The sequence below is a fragment of the Sinohyriopsis cumingii genome, chromosome 13 (assembly GCF_028554795.1).
Source record: "Sinohyriopsis cumingii isolate HCF-2022 chromosome 13, ASM2855479v2, whole genome shotgun sequence".
NCBI lineage: Eukaryota > Metazoa > Mollusca > Bivalvia > Unionida > Unionidae > Sinohyriopsis > Sinohyriopsis cumingii.
Window position 1 is genome coordinate 61,483,988 of NC_142973.1, and position 26,113 is coordinate 61,510,100.

Consider the following 26,113-nt stretch of genomic DNA (forward strand, 5'->3'; position numbering starts at 1 on the left):
AGTACAGCCTGGTTGGTTGAAATTTTTTGATTGTTATTTGAGATAAAATCAGAAACATTTTGTCCTCTGTGTGTGTCAGCTGAGAAAAATATGCAGTGATGTGTTTAACACTAGCTTGTATTATCCATACTTGTACACAAGAGGTTTTACTTCATTCACAGTAAGAAGAATAAAAGAAATTAGTGATTTGTTTACATCCAGTACTTCCCAACCCCACAGATTACAACCCAAACCGGGTTGCGAGTATGTTCTGGAGGGTTGCCACGATTTTTTAAATATATTTTAGGGTGACAAAACTTGTCAAAATAGGTAAATGAGATCATAAGATGCGGAGCAAAAAACGGTTGGGATCCATTGTTATTCCTGAGGTACATGTAAGACTTGAGACTCTGACCTATCTGTTTCAGTTGCTGCTGTCATTAATAATAGGTATTCATTCAGTTGTTTGTTTGTAAGCAACAAGTTCAATATTTACATGAAACACTCAACCCATTCTCTTTGTTATTGCAGGATTATAACAGATTTGATTTAATGATGTAGATGATGACAGTGATAGTCCATCATTTAGAACATTGCCTCAAACATCAGAAATCACCCAGTATCAGAAAAAAATTGTGACCCCAGTAATGCAAAAGCCTTCTTTTCCATGAGTCATTTGCCTAGTCCTACATGTAAGACCATGATGCTGATATTTATGTTTTGGGCGCCAGGAGTTTTGATGTCGACTAAAATCATAACGAAAGTAAAATTTTCAGGAATATCTCACACAACTGGCAACTAAAATAATGTTGCTTTTCTACAAAGTAAAGTCACAATGTTTTAGTCAGACTTTACTTACTCTGATGTCTTTTCTCTAATAAATTCAAATTGTCACAAAAAAACTGGACCTGTTTTCAAGTTTCATTGGCCTACATTTCATTTGATTGGAAAGCGATGAAAGCCGGGAATTCTGAAATCGGGTTAAGTTCAAATGTTATTCTTTAACAAAACAAATAAAAATATATTATGCCTATTGGAACTGTAAAGCAATGTTTTGTTTCGTTCAAGTAACATCTACCACATGAATCTACTTAAATATTCTTTCGGCATACCTCGACTACCATCGCACTGCACCAGATTCAAATGTATATCAATGGAGCATGAAAATGCTTCCATTTGCTAGTGTCATATTTTCATTCTGCCAGGATAAAGACAGCACAGTAAGTATATTAATTACACATAAATTAGTGGAAGAGTGTCAGTATGTGCTGCCAAATGTGTGAGATATTCCTGAAACTTTAACTACTCGTTCCAATGTCAACGACATCAGAACACACTATACAAGGCTGTTATTTGGATAGTAAGATGTAGCACTAAAACAAAACCAACATTTGCTATGTCTTAAATTGTAGGACTATCATTTGCCAAGCTAGCTTCTCATCTATATGGTAAAAGTAATACTCCGATACATACTGTTTAGAAATACTTAATGTTGACATGGATGTTTTAACTTTTGGCATAACTACCCAACATAGTTATTACTAAGGATCAACAAGTCTTCAATGCCACTTCCAAGCTACTCAGACAAATTATAAGCAGTCATAAGATGGGAGATAGGAAATAATGTTTTTCCAGCATCCTGCCAATCATCAGTGACTTATAGTTTCCCCAGTCCACTGGTGATCCACCTGTGGGCACCAAACTCTTTTTTTTCGGTAGGCTTGGATCGATTTCATTCTGCAAAACGGTTGGGTGATCCAAGTCATATTGAAGGACAGCATAATGTCGTCGGACACTTTGGTAATGGTCATATACCCCCTCAGACATGAAAGGATGAAATCACCAGACATTTTTATCTTGGTATGGGATTACCGCCATGGTGTGTCCGTTACTAGATAAATATTCAGATCTGCCACATAACAGAATGGCCTAACATTTTATTATCAAAGAGAGGACATCTGTTTCGCACAAAGTGGTCTCTATGTCCTTCCACATTCAGTTAAGTCTATGTCCTATAGGGCCACCTGATTATCGGTCTTTTTGCAATGAAGTGAACAGCATGGGCGGTCTGTACTTTATCAATCAGCTGGGATGTAAGGTGAGCATTGGCCTTCCCTTCATCAGTCCTGATACAAAAGTAGTTCATACAGTGAGGGATATGAACTGCTGGATCTGATTGCCACTCTATGATGGGACAAATCCTGGATCACCAGGAGAGTCACGACAATCCCCACCCTGCTCAAGCAGCCCAAATCGCCACTGTTCCATTTGTGTCCAGAGAAACTCCTCCTTCATGCCAGGCTGTTGTCAGGGGATGCTTTGCATGAAAAAGGGCTCTGAGCTTCAGTCTTGGAGATTATCGCAACAACTAGAAGACCCTTTACTCTAAAGATATATGGAGGGAAATGGATGTTTTTAACAATTGGTATAACATCACTGACATCACACCAGTCTCTTCCTCCATTCCTTTGCTGGCCAATTTCTTTCTCTTTCTTTTTGAAATTTGTCACCATAAAGGGATACTGGTCCATGATCTTGGACACATTACAACATCCTGGACGAGATGATATTGGACACAACAAGGATCTTTCCAACTTGTCATCTGATTATCATCTATCCAGACCATGCTCACTTGTGTTGTTCCAAGACTTAACTTGCCCTGGGTGTTGACATGCTTTAACTTCAAGCCCCTGTCATCCACATCCATCAGTCTGTTATCATATCAGACTTGCTTTCTGATAGTGTTTACCTTAACTCGTTTATGCATCAGGAGGTAGTACCCTACTTCTGAGCTTTTTAGCATCAAAGTAATTTAAGATACACCAAAATGGGTGGTATTACAGAAAAGTAGAGATATGTAGCTCTAAAATAATACCAAATAATCTGGACTTTCTTCTCTCATTACAAAACACAGAGGAATAAAGATACTTTTTGAGACCCATGTTTTTACACCAGATTTTGTGTCCAGATTTTAGACTTTATGGCCTTAGATCTAAGGCAGACTAGTCTGAACTGCACACAGATGGGAGAACCTTTGCAAAAAGAAGGATAAGTTGGGGATTTGGAGTAAAAAGTGGCCAGAACACAAATGACAAGTCCAAAAAGGTAAAAAATAATAAAAACTCAAACTTTTACCCTTCTGCACATGCACGAGCAAAATAGCCAATAAAAATTGACATTTCTAACACAACTCGGCATCAGGCTAATTAAAAATCTCGTGGAAGCAGGTGCATTTGGATGTATTCAGAAGTATCCCCCCAAATGCATTTCCTACTCCAATTTTGTGCAAAAATGAAAAAATCTCCTGTGATTTATGTGCGCAGAGTCAGTGGGCTACATGTCTACGTTGACCCGACTTATGTGTAAATCCATCACAAAAAGATCAGTAGTCCTAATGACACAACTTGGTTTCCTTGCCAAAAAACAGGTGGCCATCACTAGGCAATCAGCAAATAACTATTTGCCCCTACTCAATTGATATGTCAAAATGAAGCTACAAAATCCAATACATGCTCTCAAATATTATTTGAAGCATGCAGAAAACATCTGCAATGGCTGTGAACCAGGTTTTTTCTGCCTCTCAAGTCTAGAAAGCAATATATAACATCACAAGTGCTAGTGATTTGGTTCAGTCGAGTTATAAAATCGAAATACACTGACCTCTTTCAGAAACAGGTGCACCTCATTAAAATCTCAGTTCACAAAATGTGTATTTTTCACAAGTCTGGCATTTGAATGTAGCATCTCCATTTGAGACATAACGGAGTGAAATGGCATGCCGAGACCGATTTCTCTAGCTGTTATCAGCAGGACATGGCCTCAGAGAGGAGAGAATGAAGCTCGTCAGACTAATGGTAGCTGCACAAACAGTAACCATCCCCTATGACACCACAACTTTGTAACCAAACCATATTGCCCACTTTCATTGGATTTGTCAGGGGTGGGGTGGGATAGGGTAATAAAATAATCAAGTGCAGAATCACATAGGGATGTCCTAGCATGTGTATTACTAGCATCACCCATTCTGATCAATTGGTAGAGAAGTCTTGCTTCTTCTGGGTGACAGGTAGAGGTAGGATGCTCAGTATTTTATCTTCTTACCTATTCTCCAAATGTAATGTGATCAGGTAATGTATTTGATGGAGAAAGCAATATTTTTAGTAAGTTTAGTTTACTTTGTTTTACAAATAATCCCTCCCACCTTTCCTCACAATGTGAGCATCCTTTTAGATGTTGCACATGCTGAAAAGTGGTTTAAACTGGGTATAACAGTAGGCACCTACCAGGTAGATAAGGGAGTTGACCTGTAAGAGTTGTTTCCCTTTGTATGTTGTTTCATCTTTCCTGGAGGGCTGGATTTGGAGGTAGCAATGAAAGTTATCCTAATGTAATTTGATCATTTAAGTATTATAGGAGAATCATAATTTACTAAACAATTTGGTTTCTTCCTGCCAAAATTTGGAAATACATATCATAATAGAAAAGCACAAATATTTGTGCCACATTTATTACTACACATCTTATTTCAATACATGGCAATTTTTCTTCATTAATTTTATTTGTTTTAGGTACAAACCCATGTGCTGACAACAATTTTGGATGCAGCCATCTCTGCCTGTATCGTCCTGAACCAAAGGGTCCTGTCTGTGCATGTCCCATGGGATCAGAACTCATCAGTAATGGAAAAACATGCATTGTACCAGAAGCATTTCTACTTTTTACACGAAATGAAGACATCCAGAGAATGTCTCTGGAAACCAATCACCGTGTGGTACAGATCCCACTCCAGGGCGTGCAGAAGGCAAATGCTATTGATTTCAACATACGAGATAACAGAATATTTTGGACTGATGTTGGTTTGCAGGTGTGTGTTGCTGAATTAGTTATTAGACAACAGCATATAATCAAACACCTTCCAGATCTTTTTTTTTTCTAAGTACAAAATTTAAGAAGACCTTAAGTGTAGGAATGTTATGAAATGTATAACCAACTACTGTCAAGTTAAAAATTACATATAAATTTATCATATATTAGTGTCATTAATGATCTAAACTTTGTGTTACATTATGACATAATGATGTTGCATCTTAATAACTGTTTTCAACAGGATCTGAAAAGGACATGGTAATCATCCTACCTATGTGCTCTTTACATGAATAACCCGTGTCAAAAGGGCATTGTGTTTTATCACCATTTCTTCTCCTTCTTGTTATTGCTGTTGCTTTTACAATAAAAAGAACATAAACGGGTGCACTCAAATTTTACATAAAAGTAGGATGGTACTTGGGAAATCTCTCAAAAAAGGGCATGTTTAACAGAGAAAAGCCTTATAAAGGGAATGGCACATAAGAAAAAGGCATCATGCTCAAGCAAATAGGTCATGGTGCCATGCCGTGCTGAATGTGGCTTGGAGAAACACTAAATGGTTTTATTATTTGAACTCAGTTCAATTTTAAAATTTGGAGTCTAATAGATTAGAAACATAATGTCTATGTAAAAAGTTTTTAAAAAATAGTTTACAGATTTTTGTGTGACCAAATCCAAGCCTCACTGACCTAACACCATGTATGTAAAAGGGATCTGCTGCCAGTCTTGTCACTAATCCTCTATGCCACTGGAATTTTATTTATTTGCCATCAGAGGATTTATTGATCACCTCTGTAAATGAGGATAGATACTAAAAACATGAACTATTAGCATCTTAAAGTTTCCTTCATCCATTTCAGACTATCAGCCGTGCCTTTATGAATGGGAGTTCAGTAGAGCCCATAATTCAGTTTGGCCTGGTATATCCAGAAGGAATGGCTGTTGACTGGGTAGCAAATAACATCTACTGGGCTGACTCTGGCAGTAACCGCATTGAGGTGGCTCGGCTAGATGGATCTGCTCGAAAGGTCCTTATCTGGAAAAATTTAACCCACCCACGAGCACTGATCCTTGATCCACCTAATGGGTAAGTAGGAACACTATGGTTTTAAGAGAACCAACTGCTAGACAATTATTCATCCTTCAATATTTGTTCCCAGGAAACATAACTAGCATTTGCCTATGAAAAGAAGATGTTTTAGAAACACTTGGTTTCAGACTGCCATTGAAAGGAAATGAAAGTTTGCGATGTTTGAATTGCTGTAAATACTAATGTCAAAACGTCAGTCAGTTTTCATGAATTTAGCCAGTTTGATATATTTCTGATAGATAATTTGAATGAGTATGATATTTTGTAAAATTAAATTACAGTAGCAAATCTTGTCTCCTATTCCTCATACATACTTTTGGAAGTATTATTCGTATCACTTTGCACTCTTTTTGTTTCCAGCTACATCTATTGGACGACCTGGTCAGAGACTCCCAAACTTGAGCGAGCATCTCTTGATGGTTCAAACAGGGAAGTCCTTTTGTCTGATTTGGGCAGAGTTCATGGCTTGACCATTGATTATTCTGAAAAGAAACTCTTCTGGTCAGATATGGATAAGCATATAATAGAGTCTTCAGATTTAGAAGGTATTCTGTAATTCTCCTCTCTTGATAGCATAATGCTGCACAGACTTGCATCTTACATGAAATTGTACGTCAATGCAACGTGACCTCTAGTCTTGCATCTCCATTACACTTTTGTAAGGGTCAAAGCGGAGTTAATGAACGAAGGTAGTTGTAAATTCAGCTTAATGATCAGTAATGTTTATTGTTGTTCCCACATTCACAGAAGCTCAACATAGCTTTCATTTTGTGCATGTGTACTGACTGATACATCTGCCCACTCCCTAGACAACATGTGTTAAAAGTGTTTCAAAGTCTCTTATCGTTTCAAACATGCCCTCATTATTTGAAGAGTGGGGGTATGCAGGACATAGCCAGCTTCTTGTTTTACCATTGCTTTTCACTATGGACAAGAATAATTTACCAAGGTAAAAAAAAAAAAAAAAGGATAGAGAATTGAAGTTTTAGATTGAGTCTAAATTGTGCAATAAATACATAGAGAATTTAAGTTTCAGATTTAATTTAAATTGTGCAATAAATACATAGAGAATTTAAGTTTCAGATCGAGTTTAAATTGTGCAATAAATATGTTGAGAATGTAAATTTCAGATTAAATTTAAATTGTGCAATAAATACATAGAGAATTTAAGTTTCAGATTTAATTTAAATTGTGCAATAAATACATTGAGAATTTAAATTTCAGATTCAATTTAAATTGTGCAATAAATACATAGAGAATTTAAGTTTCAGATTTAATTTAAATTGTGCAATAAATACATTGAGAATGTAAATTTCAGATTCAATTTAAATTGTGCAATAAATACATAGAGAATTTAAGTTTCAGATTTAATTTAAATTGTGCAATAAATACATTGAGAATTTAAATTTCAGATTGAATATAAATTGTGCAATAAATACATTGAGAATTTAAATTTCAGATTGAATATAAATTGTGCAATAAATACATCGAGAATGGAAGTTTCAGATCAAGTTTAAATTGTGCAATGAATACAATGAGAATTTAAATTTCAGATTGAATTAAAATTGTGCAATAAATACAGTGAGAATTTAAGTTTCAGATCTAGCTTAAATTGTGCAATAAATACATAGAGAATTGAAGGTTCAGATCGAGTTTTAATTGTGCAATAAATACAAAGAGAATTGAAGTTTCAAATCGAGTTTAAATTGTGCAATAAATAGAATGAGAATTTAAATTTAAGATTGAATTTCAATTTGCACGTGCAATAAATACGCAGAATTGAAGTTTCAGATCGAGTTTAAATTGTGCAATAAATACATCGAGAATTGAGGTTTCAGATCGAGTTTAAATTGTGCAATAAATGCAGTGAGAATTTAAATATCAGATTGAATGAAAATTGTGCAATAAATACAGTGAGAATTTAAGTTTCAGATCGAGTTTAAATTGTGCAATAAATACATAGAGAATTGAAGTTTCAAATCGAATTTAAATTGTGCAATAAATAGAATGAGAATTTAAATTTCAGATTGAATTTCAGTTGTGCAGTAAATACACAGAATTGAAGTTTCAGATCAAGTTCAAATTGTGCAATAAATACATTGAGAATTGAAGTTTCAGATCGAGTTTAAATTGTGCAATAAATGCGATGAGAATTTAAATTTCAGATTGAATGAAAATTGTGCAATAAATACAGTGAGAATTTAAGTTTCAGATCAAGTTTAAATTGTGCAATAAATACATAGAGAATTGAAGTTTCAGATCGAGTTTAAATTGTGCAATAAATACATAGAGAATTTAAATTTCAGATCGAGTTTAAATTATGCAATAAATACGTTGAGAAGTGAAGTTTCAGATCGAGTTCAAATTGTGCAATAAATACATTGAGAATGTAAATTTCGGATTGAATTTAAATTGTGCAATAAATATTAAGTTATGAATTCAGTGAGTAATAACTATCCTATGTAATGCGGAACTGACCATATATCCAAGAACAAGTATTCATTGCTTAGAGCAAGGGGGTAGGAAAAAAGCCTCCTTGATTAAAAATACCATCTCATGATCAGAAACAATTAAAAATACCATCTCATGATCAGAAACAATTAAAAATACCATCTCATGATCAGAAACAATGTTGGGTTTTTATATTTAGCTCTCAGTGCTCTAAGACCAAAGTGAGATTAAAGTACAGCTCTATGTCTAGCATGCATTATCTATTGTGTATCCTTCAGTAGATGCTATTTTCATCATCTCAAAAATACTGGACACAATTTCAACCAAACTAGGCAGAGAGGATCCCAGGCCTACCATCCCTTACGATTTTGCCTTAAGTCTTACAAAAATTACCCTTAAAATATGGACTTGTGGCATAAAAGCAAAAACTGCTGGAAAATTATCATTGCCAAAATATCTAAAAAATTTGTTCATCTGGGTTTCATATTAGAATTAGTGTAATTAGTCAGAGAACTAGACTAACTTTATAGCAGTTCCTCAGACACTTTAAGCTGTACCTATTTGTTCATGTGAAGCGTCTGCATGATCCAGCAAGCAATGCATGTTTAAGATGAAAGGGAAAATAAGCCTTTTGAAAAGTGTTTATAATCAACACAGACAAATAAAAAGAAATATTCAGATTCTTGTTAATAAAAGCTGGAAGGGACACAGTTATATGTATTAGAGTATGACTTGTGATGTGAGATATGATTGTCATCGTCATGTGAAATGAAAAAGTAATTTCCAAGAAGTATGTCAAGTTGAGAGACAGCAACAAGCCATTGAGCTGCATAGGGTTTGGAACTAAAGTTCATGCAACTGTACTAGTGGTAAATAAAGTCTACACGTACTTTACAAACTTTTCAGTTGAACATAATGTTTATCATCACTGCATGTTTCGAATACTGAGCTTTTAATTATGTTATCCAGCTTTACAGTAGCAGTTTATGATACTTTGTTACACCTTACTGAAAACTGGTCAAAGTTACAGAAAAAAATCAACTGCCTTACTGAGACAAACTCATTATGGTTGGCAGGTCTGGGATCCTGACAGGAAATACTTTTATATTCATACAAATAATGCAAATCTACTATCATTATCTATAAAACAATTTCTTCTCAGAACCCACTTTCCCAGATTTGACAGAGTTTGACAAAGTATTAATGCATGAAGGGCTTTCATGTTTGTATACGTATGATGACAACTGGTAATCAAATATGGCTGTCACTGCTAAAAATAGAAAATTCTTGTCACAACTTCTCAAAAACTACTCATAAGAATTAGACCAAATTTAACAGAAAGCCTCCAGACTTGAAGGGTTTTAAGGTTAGCAAAGATGATGCCAATCCACTATCAAATATGGCCACCATTACTAAAAATAGGTAAACCTTTAAACAGTTTTGCAACAAACAGAAGAAAAAAAACAACCGAATTTGACCATTTTTGACAGAAAGTATCCTGGCATGAACTACTTTTGTACAGATGATAACAATCTGCCTTCACATATATCCACCATTTTTCAAAACAGAAAATCTTTACATGACTTTTTCTCAAATACCACTCAAAAGAATTTGATTGCATTTATCGGAAGGTATTCTGGTATTAAAGGATTTCAGATTTGTAAAATCTGTGCTGGTCCACCATCAGTTATTGTCAGGGTTAGTAAAGATAGATAAACCTTTAAATGATTTACTTGAAAAAATTTGCTCAGTGGGATTTGGCCAAATCTTAAGCATCCTAGATCAAAGGCTGTTCAGTTTTATATATATATGATGCCAATCAGCCATTACATTTTACTAAAAATAACAATAACAATTATTTAAACAATTTATCACAAAAAGCACTCTTCAAAATTTGACCAACACCATCCTGGCTTAAAGACCTTATGAAGCTTAGATTAAAATACAAAGACTAGACAAATGTTGAAATAATTGTTTTCACAACATATGCAGTTTATAGCAGTGGAAGAAATTTCAACAAAAATCATCTTCCAGACCTAGATTTCTTGTACAACTACTTTTGCATAAGGCTACTAAACAGATGACAGCCAGGTGATCTCTGGCCAACTTGGACCTCATATCTGTATTGATGTTGCATCATCTTTCTCAGCAACACTGGGAGATTAATTATGCTATCGAATTGAATGGGATTTGTAGTTGAATCAGTTTTGATACTTGTATTGGTCTGATAAGTTGTTAATCTATATTTTCTTGTAAAACATGCAAGAGGTTTTGACCCTGCTATCCATAGGTGCATCTGATGATATGTTAGCTTATGTATCTATGCATCTCTAAACAGTAGTAATGGAGTTGAAGATCTTGGTCATGGGTAAAAAGAAGCTTGTAATTGACACTGTAGTAGTTAATAGTTATTCTCATTTATAAAGTCTTGATGGGAGATTTGAAGAGAATGAAAGAATGGCATTAGATGCTTTGCCTCCATTGTTATATCATTAATGTATATTTGATATGCTTCCCAGAATTCTCTTTTTTTATCCATGACATGTGGGGTGGCTAATACAGGATGTCATATGGGGTGATGAAGATAGACTCTCATTTTATTCATGACATGTGGTAACTCATACAGAGTGTACATAACTTCTTATTACAGGCAAGAATCGTATGCGTGTGATCAATCAGGAACTGCCCAATCCCATGGCTATCACACAGTACCAAGATTATTTATTTTGGGCAGACTGGCAGATGAGAACTATAGAAAGAGCCAACAAAACCTCTGGTGCCAACAGAACACAGATTCAAGACAATGTCGCCAAAGTAATGGATCTGCTCGTCTTCCATCAGTCACGACAGTCAGGTAAATAAAATAAACCATTTGAATAGCTGTATAAAATATCCATTTGTATAGAGAGTTCATATATTACAAGTCCTATTCCTCAATAATAATAATATATCACCCGTTTTTCCTTTATGTAAGGATTATAGGGGTGGGGTGGGGGCTAGTTTATCGATTTCCCTTGGTGACTGTTAACATGCAACATCACAGGTTCATTAGCTCTGGGTAGAGATGAAACAACTTCCGTCATGGTTGTTTGAGTAGATGAGGGAAAAATACCAATTTTCCAATAAGTTTCCATTGTGAGATATATGGGGTTATTTTGATCCATAACTTCTCCCATCTGAGTGGTGCAATGACGATGAGGCAACACTAATTCTCTTGCTCACTGTATCACCTTTGGAATCAGATGTTGGAGGGTAGGCGTATTCATCGAGGCTGTTCCAATCTGTGGATAGAGCATCGATTGCCCAGGCTTTTGGATCCAGGAGTGGTGAGACAAAGGTTGGGAGTTTGGTATTCCACCATATTGCAAACAGGTCCACCAATGGTCAGTCCCATTGGGCACATATTTGAGTGAAAACCAAAGGGTGAAGAGACCATTCTATCTGGATTAGTTAATTTTTATGGGACAAGGATTCTACTGGTATGTTTGTTGTTGACAATACCACTTTAGAAAGTCCCAAGCCAGTATAAAAAGGTCATGGGCAAATAAAAATGTGGCCTAGGATGATGAGATCCATTGCCAGGTTGAGCAAGACTAGTAGGCAAAATAACTCCCATGCAGATGGAGTTTTCCAGGAAAGTAAAGAAGCCACCATTGTTCGTATTTTCAGTGCCCATTCCTAAGGGAAATGTTCTATTTTTGCCATTAAATTTACCTCTGTACCTATGTGAAAAAGTTGTTGAGATGGTACTAGTTCGGATTTGTCCTTGTTGTCAAGGTACCCTAGATTGTTAAGGATTGTAACACAGGCTATCATGTCATCTTCACAGATATAATTCACCTGAAATTTTTGCGGGATATCATCCCAGTAGCTTGATGTTGCCACTGTAGAAATGGTCTGAACATGTGCCATTACTCAGTTCATCAGACAAGTGAAACCCAGGGACTGATGTTGAGTCCAAATGGAAGCACTCTGGCATATAATGTCATTGCAGATGAATCGCAGGAACATCCAGGAAGCTTTATGAACTGGGATGTGAAGGTACGTGTTTTTTAAGCCCACAATGAATGCGAAGTCTCCTGCTTGGATCAAATTCAAAATGCAACATGGTGTTTCCATCAAAATCCAGTTAATGGAGGGTACTTAAGTTGAAGACGGGGCACAGAGTGCCATTTGCCTGTGGGACCAGGAAAAGTCTGGAATAAAACCCTGAAGAATTTATATACTTTTTGGAATAAAACCCTGGAGAATCTTTATATTTTCTGGAGAAGGTCATTTATTTCTTTATTTCTTGCTGCAAGGTTGTGTCTTTGAATGGGTCCATTGGGATGTTCGTAGCTGTTGGGCATCTGTACAGAGAAGGAGGAGTGTTGAAAGTGATGTCTAGTTACTCATAAACCACTTGTTGAGTCCATTGATTGTCTTGGCAAATTTTGTCACACTCGGCAGCAAAGAATTGGAACCTTCCACCAACCATGATCTGTGAAATGGGAAGAGGAAATAATGTCATTTTCTGAGAGGTGGCGGCTGTTTTATTTAAATGTTGTAGCAAATAGTAAGTCCCTCTCTGTGTTTTATCCACTTTGCAATGTGAGAAACATTGCCTTTTATGGGTGGAGCTTTGATAGGACAGCTTTTCAGAGGTTTGTGTCCTAAATGTGGCCCTTGCGTCCTTTTGTTCCTTTCATAGAATGCCCCTGTATTGATACTGTGGTTGTAGGAGAGGGAAATTGATGTCCTTGGTGGCTTGTTTGCAGACTTCTTTGATTTGGCCATTATAAAGAAGGTGTGAGGATAAAGGCTGTGCTCTAGCTCGGCCTTATGGTGATCTTAAGGAAAATGGAGGTAAAGAGCACTTAGTCTCATTCCACTAATTGTAAATTTGTAACTGTAGTTACGGCATTAGCCAGTGTGTGTTGAGCAGATTTGTTCAGTACTTTGGCCATTCTTGAGACTGACTCCCATGCATATCCTGTGGAATTCAGAGTGAGAGATGATAAACTGTGTTCCTGTTCAAAGATACCAAGTCCAACATAGAGCCCACAGCTATGATATTGTATACCAACTGCTTAGTGTCATTAAAGGCCATCTGATTCATATGTATGGAATGTGGCTTTGTCATCCCCAAAGCTGTACTATCTCAGTGGGTTGCTATATTAAATAATGGTGTATGGCAAAGACAGAACTGCCGATAAAAAATTGATGGGAGTCGCTTTTGTGTGAAGAAAAGTCGGTTGATGCTTGGATCTTGTAATTGCTGGTGAAAGCAGTTCAAAATGTCTGTAATTCTGCCTACCTGTGGAAGTAATTTAAAATTGGATTCTTCCTTTTTTTTTGTCATAATATCAACAGATACTGGAACTCTGGTTCAGGGAGTGGGAGGAGGAGGGCAGAACTATGGAGGTAAAAGGTGGAAAACTTTGATGCAGGCTTATAAGGCCTCATCTTTCCGCAACATTATACAGTCTAGAACCAACAAAGGCACTTCAGAGCAAGCATCATCATTTCTTCTTGCATGAGATGAGGCTAACATCTGTGATGCCTGAGGCTTAGCTGGCAAAGAGAGTCAAGGTCTGCTGCATACAAAACTGGTAGAGCACTCTGAATTTGAAACTATGACTTCCAATTGATTAAGGAGTCTCTTCTCATGGCATATATATGGCCTAGGCTGGTCAAAATGGAAATAGGTCATCTGTGTGGGGAGGATGTTGTGTGATCCATTAGTTTGGGCTGGCAAGGCTGATAGCAGTTGCCAATATCAAAGAGACCTGTGGTGGTGAATTGGGTGCCAGGATTGTCTCTGATCGTGAAGATTTCCATCGTTTCATGGCTGAAGAGTAATTTTTTGACTTACCTTCATTGTCTGCCAGAAATTCTTGCAGTTAGGATAGGTCAGCATAGAGACTTAGGACATTTTTATCCTTAGATGTGTATTTCTGCGCTTTGCCCATGGTCTAATCTGTAAGACAAATAGATCAGAATGTGTAGACCTGTGTAGCCCTGCACCTTTGGACATGATGTTGGTGCAGAGCTATAGTTTAAAATATACTTAGAAATTGATAGCAGACATCTAATATAGCAGACATCTAATAAAGCAATGAAGGCTACAGGTATAATATAATTTACAATAAACTGCACCACCCGTAGGAAGGTAGAAATTATTAGCCTGTGGGCCTGTGTCTGTGTTTGTCTTGAACACAGGGTGGGCACAGAGCTATACAATATTTATAGGTTACTGCATTTGTATGGGAAAATATGAATGAGTTTTTTGGATGGATATACTGCACGACCTTGGGAGTGCAGTATATCCATCCAACAAAACGAGTTCATATTTTCCCATACAAATGCAGTAACCTTTTTATTATATGCTCATTTTCTTATTCTACCTAAGGCTTTATTATATAAACAAAAATACACTACAAGAAACAAAGTAACTGAATTTATGCTCTATTCAAAGCTAAATACACAAGCGCAGATTCATCAGTGCACGACAACATTATTAATGCACACATAACTCCGCCCAGATAAATTTGAATTTAGTCGGACACCAGACATCACTTTTGAAAGAAAATGGCGTTTTGGTCTACTTAAAATTGAAATTTAGAGTCAAATTGTGAATGAAAGTGCATTACAACAGCTCTTCCATTTAGTCTAGAATGAATAGATTTTGGTATTTTTGTCGATAGTGCTAAATTTTGTGATAATGACTGGATTTATCTGTGTCAGTTCTACATGAAGTACGTCTGATTTCAGCAGCAAGGGAGCAGCGTGTTGATGTCTGCAAGTGTTTCTGTTCTGTCATTGAATGTTTGGAATCATAATGTGGGAAAAATATGAAGTCTTTCAGTTGTAATTATCAAAAAAACACTGGAATGTTTATTTCATTTTGAGTGCAGTAAGGTGGATGTAATTGCACTTGGAATGTAGTTGAAATTGCAGTACAATTTTTTAAAATGTGTAATGAAGCTTTATAACCCATGACATGGCTCATGTAATTTGGATTTGCAGAACTAAGAAAGTACATTTTGAGAAAATTCAGGATGTAAAACTGTAAGTATATTTTTTGCCATTATTACTAGCTAAAGAAGATACATTTATGCCTTGTCACTTGCATGTTATTTGTAGGGACCCAGACCTGTCTGGCATCTGTCTCTATCCTAAATCCGAAACATTGTATCCAAAACATTAATGTGGAATGTGGCAGAGCAGCTGGTATGTGGCAGTCCAAGAAACATTTGCTTTAGTTCATTCAGAAAAAAATTTAATCAACTAAAATGTAAAGTGGCTACTATGTGAGTGTACATGATTTGTTTACAAAGTAGTTCTTAATACACTATTGGGCACATGTGAGTACAATATGAAGTGCATGTGAGTGAAATATTGTAAAATATTGAACTGGGGCCCCGAGTGGCTGAGTGGTCTAAAGCGCTCTTCGTTACGGATCACTGCCATCTCACCTCTGTCTGCGTGGGTTCGAGTCTAGGATTCGGCCAATGTGGGTATGTGAGAAAGCTTGCCAGTAGCTTCTCGTGGGTCGGTGGTTCTTCCTGGGGTTTTCCCGGGTTCTTCCTCCACCATTAATACTGGCCGCCATACATAGCCTATCGTGTGCTGAAAAATGGCGTTAACCGCACAACAACACAACAACAAAATATTGAACGATTCTAACAATGTAAAGTTATCGGAGAGAAAAATGAGTATATAATAATAAGGAAAAACGTGCATAATCAATTGGCTTGTGTGCAGACAACTTCAGTATCAATCTATATTTTTTAATTAAAGCCTTATTATTTTTAAACTTGAATTTATACATTGATATACATATAATTGAATTTAATTTTGAAACCTGTGTGATTAGCAAACCAAACATTAATAGAACAGTGCTACCAAACAACATGATTTTGGTATGACTTTCTTGACTCTCTAAGTGATTTATGGATTCACACAGCATGCAAAAGAGTCCTGAATTCTCAAATTCTCAGTTGGTTTAAATTGGGTATAAAATCACCTTTATCCTAAAAATTAAGAATATCCATCAATGAATAGGGGCTTGGGGGTGGTTTTACATTGTTACAGGTTGGACCCCCACCACCACCAGCCCTTTGTTCGTTGATGGATACTCTGAATTTTCTTGGAAACGGGCCCCTGTGGTTGCCTCTATCACTGTATCTCATCTTCATAATATTCAACTTCTAGTCGTATCGAAAGGAAAGCAGAAGATTCAGAATTTTCTCCTGCAAAGAAAAGAAAACAGAACTGGAAGGACAATTATGCCATCATTTTACATTTGTGAAACCATCTAGAAAAGAAGAAAGCTTTGCATTTTGCAAATGGTGTAATTGTGATTTTGCTATTGAGATGAAAACCCTTTCAACATCAGCTTGCTGCTTCATCATCAACAATACAGCCTGAACTTACAACATTTCTAAATAAAAGAGAAAACCTTGATATACTTCAGTCAGAAGTTCATTTTACTATATTTCTTTTAGAATGGAACCTTCCTCTTTAAGTTGTTTGTGTTGCTAGCAATTTATTTCACACACATTTTCCAGACAGTAAAATCGCAATGGATTACTTGTGCTAGAACAAAAACAGTTCATTTTAAAAAATCGTCAGACATCAGATCATCATTGAAAGTTGGCATGTTGGAATCGATATTGATTGAAATACAAGGCGTGGAAAAGGCTCCTGTAAACAACCTGTGTCTTAGTGTGTGTTGAATTCTTGTACCTTCTTAATGGGCACCCAAATGGAACAGGGTGCCCATTCAGAATGTGCAAGAGTGCAACACATGCATCTTTGACATTAAATAAATAAGTTACTGTCCTACTTTACAGACGGTTATAGATGTTGTAAGTGGTTACATATGCATTAAAGTTTTAAAAATAAACATTTGTTCCCAAAAATTAGTGTCTTTGCCATAAGCAGTCTTTTTGTACTTGGGGATCGGCAGCTATAGATTAGTATTTTTTAAAAGAAAAAAAAAAAAGGCTATTTTAAAAGCGAACATGGTATTTTGCACTATTTATTTTCAAAAGTCACTCGTTTTTATCCCTCTTTTCACTAAATGCAAGTCTGGATGGTTGGCAGCCCTGATATCACAATTTCTAAGCCTTGTGCTTTGAAGCTGTGCATTCTAGGGTTGAACCCCAAGAGATAGTATGGGATATGTTAATTAGTGACCTATCCATCATTATTGTTTTTTCCAGATTGCAATTACCATTGTAGAATATCTCATGTGCAGTCAAGAGTATATCTTTAGTTTGGTTAATAAAGAAAAACAGACCTGCCAACCCTTACAGTTTAGTTGTAAATCTTATGGACTTGCTGAATAAAAGCACAAATTAGGGAAAAATTATTGTTGCAGTACATGTAGATACTGGCTTGGCCATGTTTGATCTGGATCTGGGTTTCATATTAGATTCCATGGCATTTGGTCAAGGAACCAGAATAATTTTACAGGAGCACCTCAGGCACTTCAAACTGCAAATATTTTTTCATGAAAAACTTATCTTGATCAAGCTGTTAGAATTTTCTAAAACAGGCATCCATCAAGCAAAAAATATTAAAGACAAAAGGAACAGTAAGCCTCTTAGAAGTGTTCTAAAACTCAGTACAAAAAAATAAAAGGAATTTTCAGATTCAAGGAGAGAAGCAGGAAGGGCAGCAGTTAAATTTATTGGACCTCATATGTTGATTTGAGTATGTCTGATTGGGGGGGTATGATTTTCGCAGTCTTGTGAAATTAAAAATAGAAGCCAAGGATTATGTCATGTTGAGAGATGGGAAGAAACCATTGAGCTCCAAAGGGTTTGGAACTGCAGTTTGTGAAACTGTACAGGATGCAATTAAGGTCCAAATATACTTTACCATACATGCCAAACAGATGCTTTTGATGTAATTTTTAGGCTTTTTAGGCTTTTATTTTCATCCAATTGTTTTACATTTTTTGCCTGTATATGGGTTATGCTTTTTCATTAAAAATAAGTAATAAAAAGTTGTTTTTTGTCATTTTTATTATCATCTCTTTATTTCCACTCATATAAATTTGAGAATATTTTTAAAAAGATTATTCTTGTGTAAGAATAGCGTAAGATTACTTATTTGCTATTTATGGTAACTTTATATGACCCATTTCCAAGAACACAGACAGGTTTCTTCAAATATGAATTTTGCCTCACAGATTTATTATATTGATAATAGCTAGTTTGCAGACCAGTCTATACTTCTAATGAAATGGTGCCAGATGTTTTGTCAAACACTTTACAGTGTGAATTTTGAATTTTATACAATGGAAAATGTTAGAGCAGATGGATCTTTTCAAACTTCAAAACATGTCAGATGAGAAAAAACCACAAATCAACACTGCTTTTCAAACTTTAAAAGAAAATATGACAGTAATGCACTTAGAGCACATGATCATGCTCACTGCAGAATTCCAGTTGACAATCATTCAACAAAAGTTACACATGTAGATTAGTTAAAGTGAGGCTGAACATTAAAAAAATTTCAGTATATTTTGTGTTTGTATTCTGGTTCTAATCCATATGGATTTTGCTCTTTGTGACAAGAATTTTGATAAGCTGCATGACCAGGTTAGCATAAAAAATAAATATTTCTTTGTCATATGTGCAGTAATCCTGGCAGGTAATATATTGATTACAATTTTTACACCCCAAATTAAGTTTATTTGCCACTTACGATAGAAATAATTATGCTTATATCTCGTGGGGTTGGCATGTATGCTTTACAAATGTTTTAGTTGAACATATTCCTGTTGCTGCATCAGTCGTGATTCACACTTGTGAATTTTGAAAATGCATGTTTTCCAGCTTGACAATGGCAGTATGTGTTATTTTGTTGACTGCCTTAGTAAGAAGGTCTTGTTAGGGCAGGTATGGAGAGAGAGAACAAAAACAAGTTCAGAGGATTTACTGCATACAAACTTGTATGGGATTTACACCACAGCACCCAATAGTTTGGTTTTTAGATTTAAATCTTGTATCACCAAGTGCATTACTCCCATTATTGTAACACTGGATTACTACATCATTGTAAGGTTGGTCAGATGGCATAAATGCCAAACAATGCAATAGGAATGCAGAACAAGAAATGAAAAGAAAGGTTGATGCATTAAAAATATCTGTTTGAAGCAAGTTCTACAGAAGCCAGTGTGTATCAAAGAATTGTTTTGAATTTCAGGCTGGAATGAGTGTGGTACTCATAATGGTGGATGTTCACATCTGTGTCTGGCCAATCCTCGAAAGGGAGGGAACTATTCTTACACCTGTGCCTGTCCCACTCACTACTCACTTAATCCTGATAACAAGACTTGCTCAGGTAATCTTTTTTTTTTCTTTATTAATTTATCTCTTAATTTATTCAGAAAGATAAATTAGTTGGTGAGGCGACATGAACTGTTTGAGGTTTTTCCTGCAGCTCTGACACTTATTCAGATGTGGAGAGTAATGCCTCTTAAAATGTATTAATTATTATTTCCTTTGATTCCATGTCAACTGATTTGGCTTGGGATAAATTTAGAATTCTTACTGAAGATGGGGTTAGAGAGAAGCAATTCTTCTGAGCAAATCAAAGAAAGTCAGATAGTAAAATACCTCTCATTGTAAAATACTTTTAAATTAATGGTTATTTCCATTTCTCGAGGAAGATGTTTGGAATTGGCTGGTTCATCAGGAAGGAGAGGCTTTTTGGTCCAAGATCTCAGCCTCCTGGCTCCATTTTCACACAGGTGTTTAAAAATGTTGTAGTTTTCCCAGGTTTTAATAAGTCAGTGTGATACTTTGAACTAACTGATTTAGATCATGAAAAATTCAAAAGGGAAACTCCAGATCAAATGATAGAACCAGTAATTTTTAATTCAGATAAAGGGAACATCAGAATTGATACTTCAAAAACCATAAGCCAGTACCAGTATAAGTAATTTTTACATTCTAAAAAAGGGAGTCTCAGAATTTATACTGTTATTGCTGGAACTTACAAAGAAAATGTAAATTACTTAACATCATTAAAAAGTTAATTATTTTCTCATTTTGATAAAGTCTTACCTAATGGTCTAGGATAAACTGCAAGGCATTTCAGCATTACCTATGGGCCTAGGATAAACTATAAGGCATTCCAGCCTTACCTATTGGTCTAGGATAAACTATAAGGCATTCCAGCCTTACCTATGGGCCAAGGATAAACTACAAGGCATTTCAACCTTGGGCCTAGGATAAACTGTAAGGCATTCCAGCCTTAACTGTGGGTCTACAATAAGCTGTCAGGTATTTCAACCTTACCTTTGGGTCAAGGATAAGCTATAAGGCATTCCAGCCTTAGCTGTGGGTTTAGGATAAACTATAAGGCATTCCAGGCTTACCTGTATGTCTAGGATAAACTATAAGGCATTCCACCCCCTGGAAAAGGGTTATAACTCTACAATTTATTAACTCCCCTCACACAGACTGAATATATATATATATATATATATATATATATATATATATATATATATATATATATATATATATATATATATACACACACACACACACACACACACACACACACACACATATATATATATATATATATATATATATATATATATATATATATATACATACATACATACATACATACACACATATATACACACATATACATACACACATATATATACACACATATACATACATATACACACACACAATAGTAGCTATTTTATTCATTTACAAAATTTACTCTTTAATGTAGTGAAACTATCAAACAGTTCACAGAGGCCATTCCTACTAGTTCAAGATGTGTCAGTAATGTACATCATCTGTTGCCTATTGATAATGGAAAAATAAAATTCTTATATTCATAAAAGTTAAGTTACAAGAACTTTGTACCGTTGCATTAAAATTGCGATAGCCTGTGTGCAATGCCTTGGATTATTTCAGTGTTATACTTAAGTCCTGAATCAGGCAGTTTTATTGCATGATATTTAAACCAGGTTTGTACATAAGCAAGTTAATTCCCTTAGTTCAGATTATTAAAACCAGAGTTAGGTATTTGAATTCAAAATGTCTTGTGTTTTTGCAGCACCCAGATCTTTCCTCTTGTTTAGTCAAAAGAATCTCATCAGTCGTCTGGTGCTGGAACCAGATGAAAACTCTCCTGATGTGGTGCTGCCAATTCCAGGGCTACGGAATATCAAATCCATTGATTATGATCCCAAGGAAGGCTATGTTTACTGGATTGGTGGCAAAAATGGCAAACCTAAGTCTATCAGAAGAGCCCGTGATAATGGAAGTGAGGTACCAAACTTGTTTAGAATTTGAAAAGAGTTCATCCTCTGTTCTCAGCTAGAAAAGTAGCAATTCACCTATTACAGAACCAATGTATTTACTAGAGACCTCTCCATAAAATTTAGAAATTGGAATTTTAAATATCAAAACATTTTGATCTTGTAACTATCAAAGATCCCAGCAGTGTTCATAAAGTTATATATGGTTTGAAAAATGGTGAAAATGTGTGTGTGTGTGTGATAGAAATTGTTATAAAATCCTCAAATCACCAAAAGAAATTTTTGTGGTGTGAAAGTGGCCTCAATTTCATTAATTTGCCCTGAGTGAGGAAAAAAATCTTCAAATCACCCAAAGCAATTTTTGTGGTGTGAAAGTGTCCTCAATTTCATTAATTTGCCCTGAGTGAGAAAAATGTGAAATTCTCACTTGAGATGGAGCTAGATGAATTGAACTCTTGTTCCTTCTGCCAATACATGACCTAGTCATAATACCTTGGGAGTATGACTACTACCTCACAAATCCAGCACACCCAAGCTAGTTTTTAGCAATAAGAAACCTAAAAATTGTCTGACCACATAGGTGGGGATCAGATAAGAGTGATCTCCCATTGATTGGATAGGATTTGTGATTATCCTGTCCACATTTTAGCTGCTACTTTCATGCTAAGAAGCATTTTCTTTTGCAGACCTCACACAGCCATTTTTAGTTTGTACCATTTTCATGTTTGAAGTGATTCTATAGAATTTTCTGACATGGGAAGTATTATCCATCTATATTTCCATCAGAAGTTTGTACTATTCTTCCACTCTCAAATGCATTATCTGCTCACATTAGAATTACTCTCTTCTCCAAATCCATTCATCCCTGAATTTTAAAAAAAGTATTTTTCTGTCTATATATCATATAGACAAACTGAAGCAACTCTTAAAGGTTAACTCTACTTGTTCACACTAGGTGGCCACTAGTATCCCACATGTAACCAGTTTAAACTTTTGCTTTCTTGGAATCCATTGAAATATTTTTTGTACATTTGGTTGCATATGTATAACTAAATCTTCTCGTGATTATGTAGTTGGTCCTTTAAAAAAAATGGTTTTGATCAAATCTCCACTATGATCACCATGGTAGTCATCTGGAAAATCACATTATAATTAGTGAATCGATGGATACGTGGTTTTCTGGGTTATTTCTATATAAAAAAAAACTTTATTATATCTAGTAGTTCCTAAATAAAATTGCTGCTGATCAGACCATCACTATGGCCACAATGGTAGTCACCTTGAAAATCATATAATCACTACTTCTCTTGAAGCGACGGTCATATTGGCATGTGGTTGTCACCAAAACAGTTCTCACACAATGAAAAACAGGCAGCTGTTACTAAAATTCAAGGAACAAAAAGCTTAACTGACTGCTCAACAAAAATTTACCAAATTTCATATAAAGCATCCAGCTATGAAAGCCTTTCAGGTGTTGACAGATGGTGACTATCTGCCTCCATTATGGCTGCTGTTGCTAAAATATAAAAGCCTATAAATTAATTTTTGTCAAAAGCTGTCAAATGGAATTTGATAAAATATGATGGAAAGCATATTGGCATGAAGGTCTTTCATATTTGTACAGGTATACTGCCAAAAATATGGACACCATTACTAACAACAGAACAATACCTACAAGATAGATTTTCTTCAAAACAACCCAAGCAGCATATTATTTTAATTGTTTCATAAGTTTCCTCTTGTATGGATCATCATAGGATGTAAATGTGTTTTGCTGGTCTTGCAACAACAAAAATAGTAATTTTGACAAGCATTTATGAATGTGTTGGAAATTGAAAAGTTTGTCTGTTCTCAGCAGGTACACCGCTCCCTCGATAACTCGCGCACAACGGGGTCCAAAAACATCGACCGCACTATAAGTGAGGGCGCAAGTTACCGAGGGACCTATAAAAAAAACTAATAAAGAGATGGAGATCGACAGAGAGAGGCGAAAGGGGGGAGTTTGCATTGTTAAATACTCGTTTTATAATCGTGCTGAAAATAACTGTGAATAAATATTTCTTTATAAAGGTGTTGTTTGTTTTTCTTTATAAATTACCTTTAATTTCTGGATAAAGTATCTTGAAAAGATCGTAAAAACAAACATTATTCCACGAGGTATCAGTACTCTTAACATGTGTATCGCTAAACACATTGTGTATTACGTCACTGCTTTTTGTGTTGATTTGGATACATTCTAGTTTTATTGTTTGTTCAAAATGAATCAAGATTTCTTTTATCAAAAAAGATAACATTCATATCGAAAAATGACAACATCGAAACTTGTGTTGCTCTAAAAAAAAAAATCTGCTATCACTAGATAGATAGATAGAGTAAAATGTAAAAAAAATAAATTCACAAAGATAAACCATTACCAACCATGAATTTAATGGGTCTAAATGTCAGACGTAAAAAAAGAAATATATAAAAAAAAATATTTAAATACAAATACGCGAGTGAGAATACGACAGTATTTGCTGGGCAATTGTCTAATAGCAGTAGAGCTTTCTCCTCTAAGCCCCTGGATCGCAGGTTATTTCTGACGGTGGGGACAAACATCTTAGAAAACCACTCCGTAAATATTGTTGCAGTCATCCATGCATTTCCACTATTTCTATATACAAATGGAAGGGTGTCCATATTCATGTGATGAAAACAACGAGGAGACTTGTATTTGCCAACACATAATGGTTTCATTTTATGTGTGCCAGTTTTGTTAACACAAAACAAAAGTGTTAATCTCTCTTTGTTCAGCTTGAAACCCTCATTTTGTGTGTATCATCTCTGGTAGCTAGAGTTTTGTCTGGCATCATCCGATAGCGTAGACCAGCCTCATCACAATTATAAACTTGGTCGTCTGTATATCCATCACGGGTCAGTATCTCTCGGAGTTGGTTGGGATAACTAGATGCGGCCGCCTGATTTGCTGAGCGTATCTCTCCCGACAACGAATTTTGTTTTATTCCATGTCGGCAATGGAATCTACAAAGCCATCCATGGCTTGCCATGAAATCTGAATCAGTATCCATAGTTTTGGCCATTTTCTCTGCCTGGGCCTTGAGAATTGTTCCCGAAATCAGAACACCTTGTTCACGTTGCTGTGTGAACCAGGTGTACACAGCATCATCTAATTCTGTGTCGTTTGCAGTGCATTTCCGTTTCCGTTTAAATCCATCATCAGAATCAACCTCATGCAAATAATCCCGAAATTTCTTCTCATCCTTGAGCCAACCTCTGAGTGTTGACTCGGCAAGTTTAAGTTCACTACTTTTGATCTTGATTCGCCATTACAAACCCTCTCTATGACAGTAAGCTTTTCATTCACCGAGTACGCCTTTCGCTTGATTCCCTTGATGTCCATGATCACATTTACAAATGATTAGGATAAATTACTGATTAATATATACTTTAATGACAATAAGTACATACTATTTGAAACTATGTTCGATTGGTCCAATTAAATTGATTGATGTTGAGACACGATATTGACCACAGGAGTTTATGGATGTAGGATTTGCATTCCTTTGAACTTTTGTATTTTTGTACGTCTTTTACCTGATTTGATACAAAAGACTGACTTAACATGATAAAAAAAAGCAGGTCTATTTTAATTGATTTTTACAATGCAGCAAACACTTCCCCAAATCGTCGATCAAAACGCAGCCGGCACTTAATTAGGTTTTCACAGATGTGCACGCGGGCATCGATGTGACGGTCAATTGACTCTTTTCATGTCTGAATAGAAGAGAACATGCAACGATTATACTGCTTACACTGCAACACAATGAAAAGATTAAAACACTAATTTCCCCTGACAAGACATATTTAATTAGTGTTCATTTCATTCAGTGTTGCCACCTGTTAGCATTTACTATAATTCATTGATCGCTGTTTCGCCGTATACATATACAGTATTATTATTTACAGTGAACTGAGAAAATATTTTTTCCGATAAAATCTAACAAGATATGTGATTCCTTATTAAAACCTGAAAATTTCACGATGTTGATTCTAACTTTTCGGGCACTAACCGCCATTTTCGACGATAAAACGGGCGATATATCAAGGTTTCATTCATCAGTTCTGATCATGATTTTCTTCATTTTTAAAAAATATTTTCTTTAAAAAAAACGGGATCCACGCCGGACACCGCGTTATAAGCGGGTTCGCGAGTTATCAGGGCGCGAGTTATCGAGGGAGCGGTGTATCTTGGTATGAAGGCTTTTTAAGTTCATGACCTACTGTTCAACATGGCTGTTATTACTGGCTTCTCCAAAACTGCTCAACAGAATTTGAAGGCCTTTAAATTTTATTCCACTGATGCTGATCTGATACAGATATGGCTAATGAGGATACATTTTGACAGAAAGCCCCATTCAAATTCAGATTCCTTTGGA

At 35.7% G+C, this 26,113-nt stretch overlaps 1 protein-coding gene across 1 annotated transcript in view; it reads left to right on the top strand.

Moving 5' to 3' along the window:
* The window catches only part of LOC149785684 (low-density lipoprotein receptor-related protein 6-like), a 139,516-nt gene that overhangs the window by 95,639 nt on the left and 17,764 nt on the right, over window positions 1–26,113 (top strand). The window contains exons 9-14 of the mRNA XM_089979522.1: window positions 4,548–4,843; window positions 5,706–5,932; window positions 6,296–6,480; window positions 11,037–11,240; window positions 19,589–19,726; window positions 21,473–21,687. Of these exons, the coding sequence (XP_089835648.1) occupies window positions 4,548–4,843; window positions 5,706–5,932; window positions 6,296–6,480; window positions 11,037–11,240; window positions 19,589–19,726; window positions 21,473–21,687 (1,265 nt within the window). The remainder of the gene's footprint in view (window positions 1–4,547; window positions 4,844–5,705; window positions 5,933–6,295; window positions 6,481–11,036; window positions 11,241–19,588; window positions 19,727–21,472; window positions 21,688–26,113) is intronic.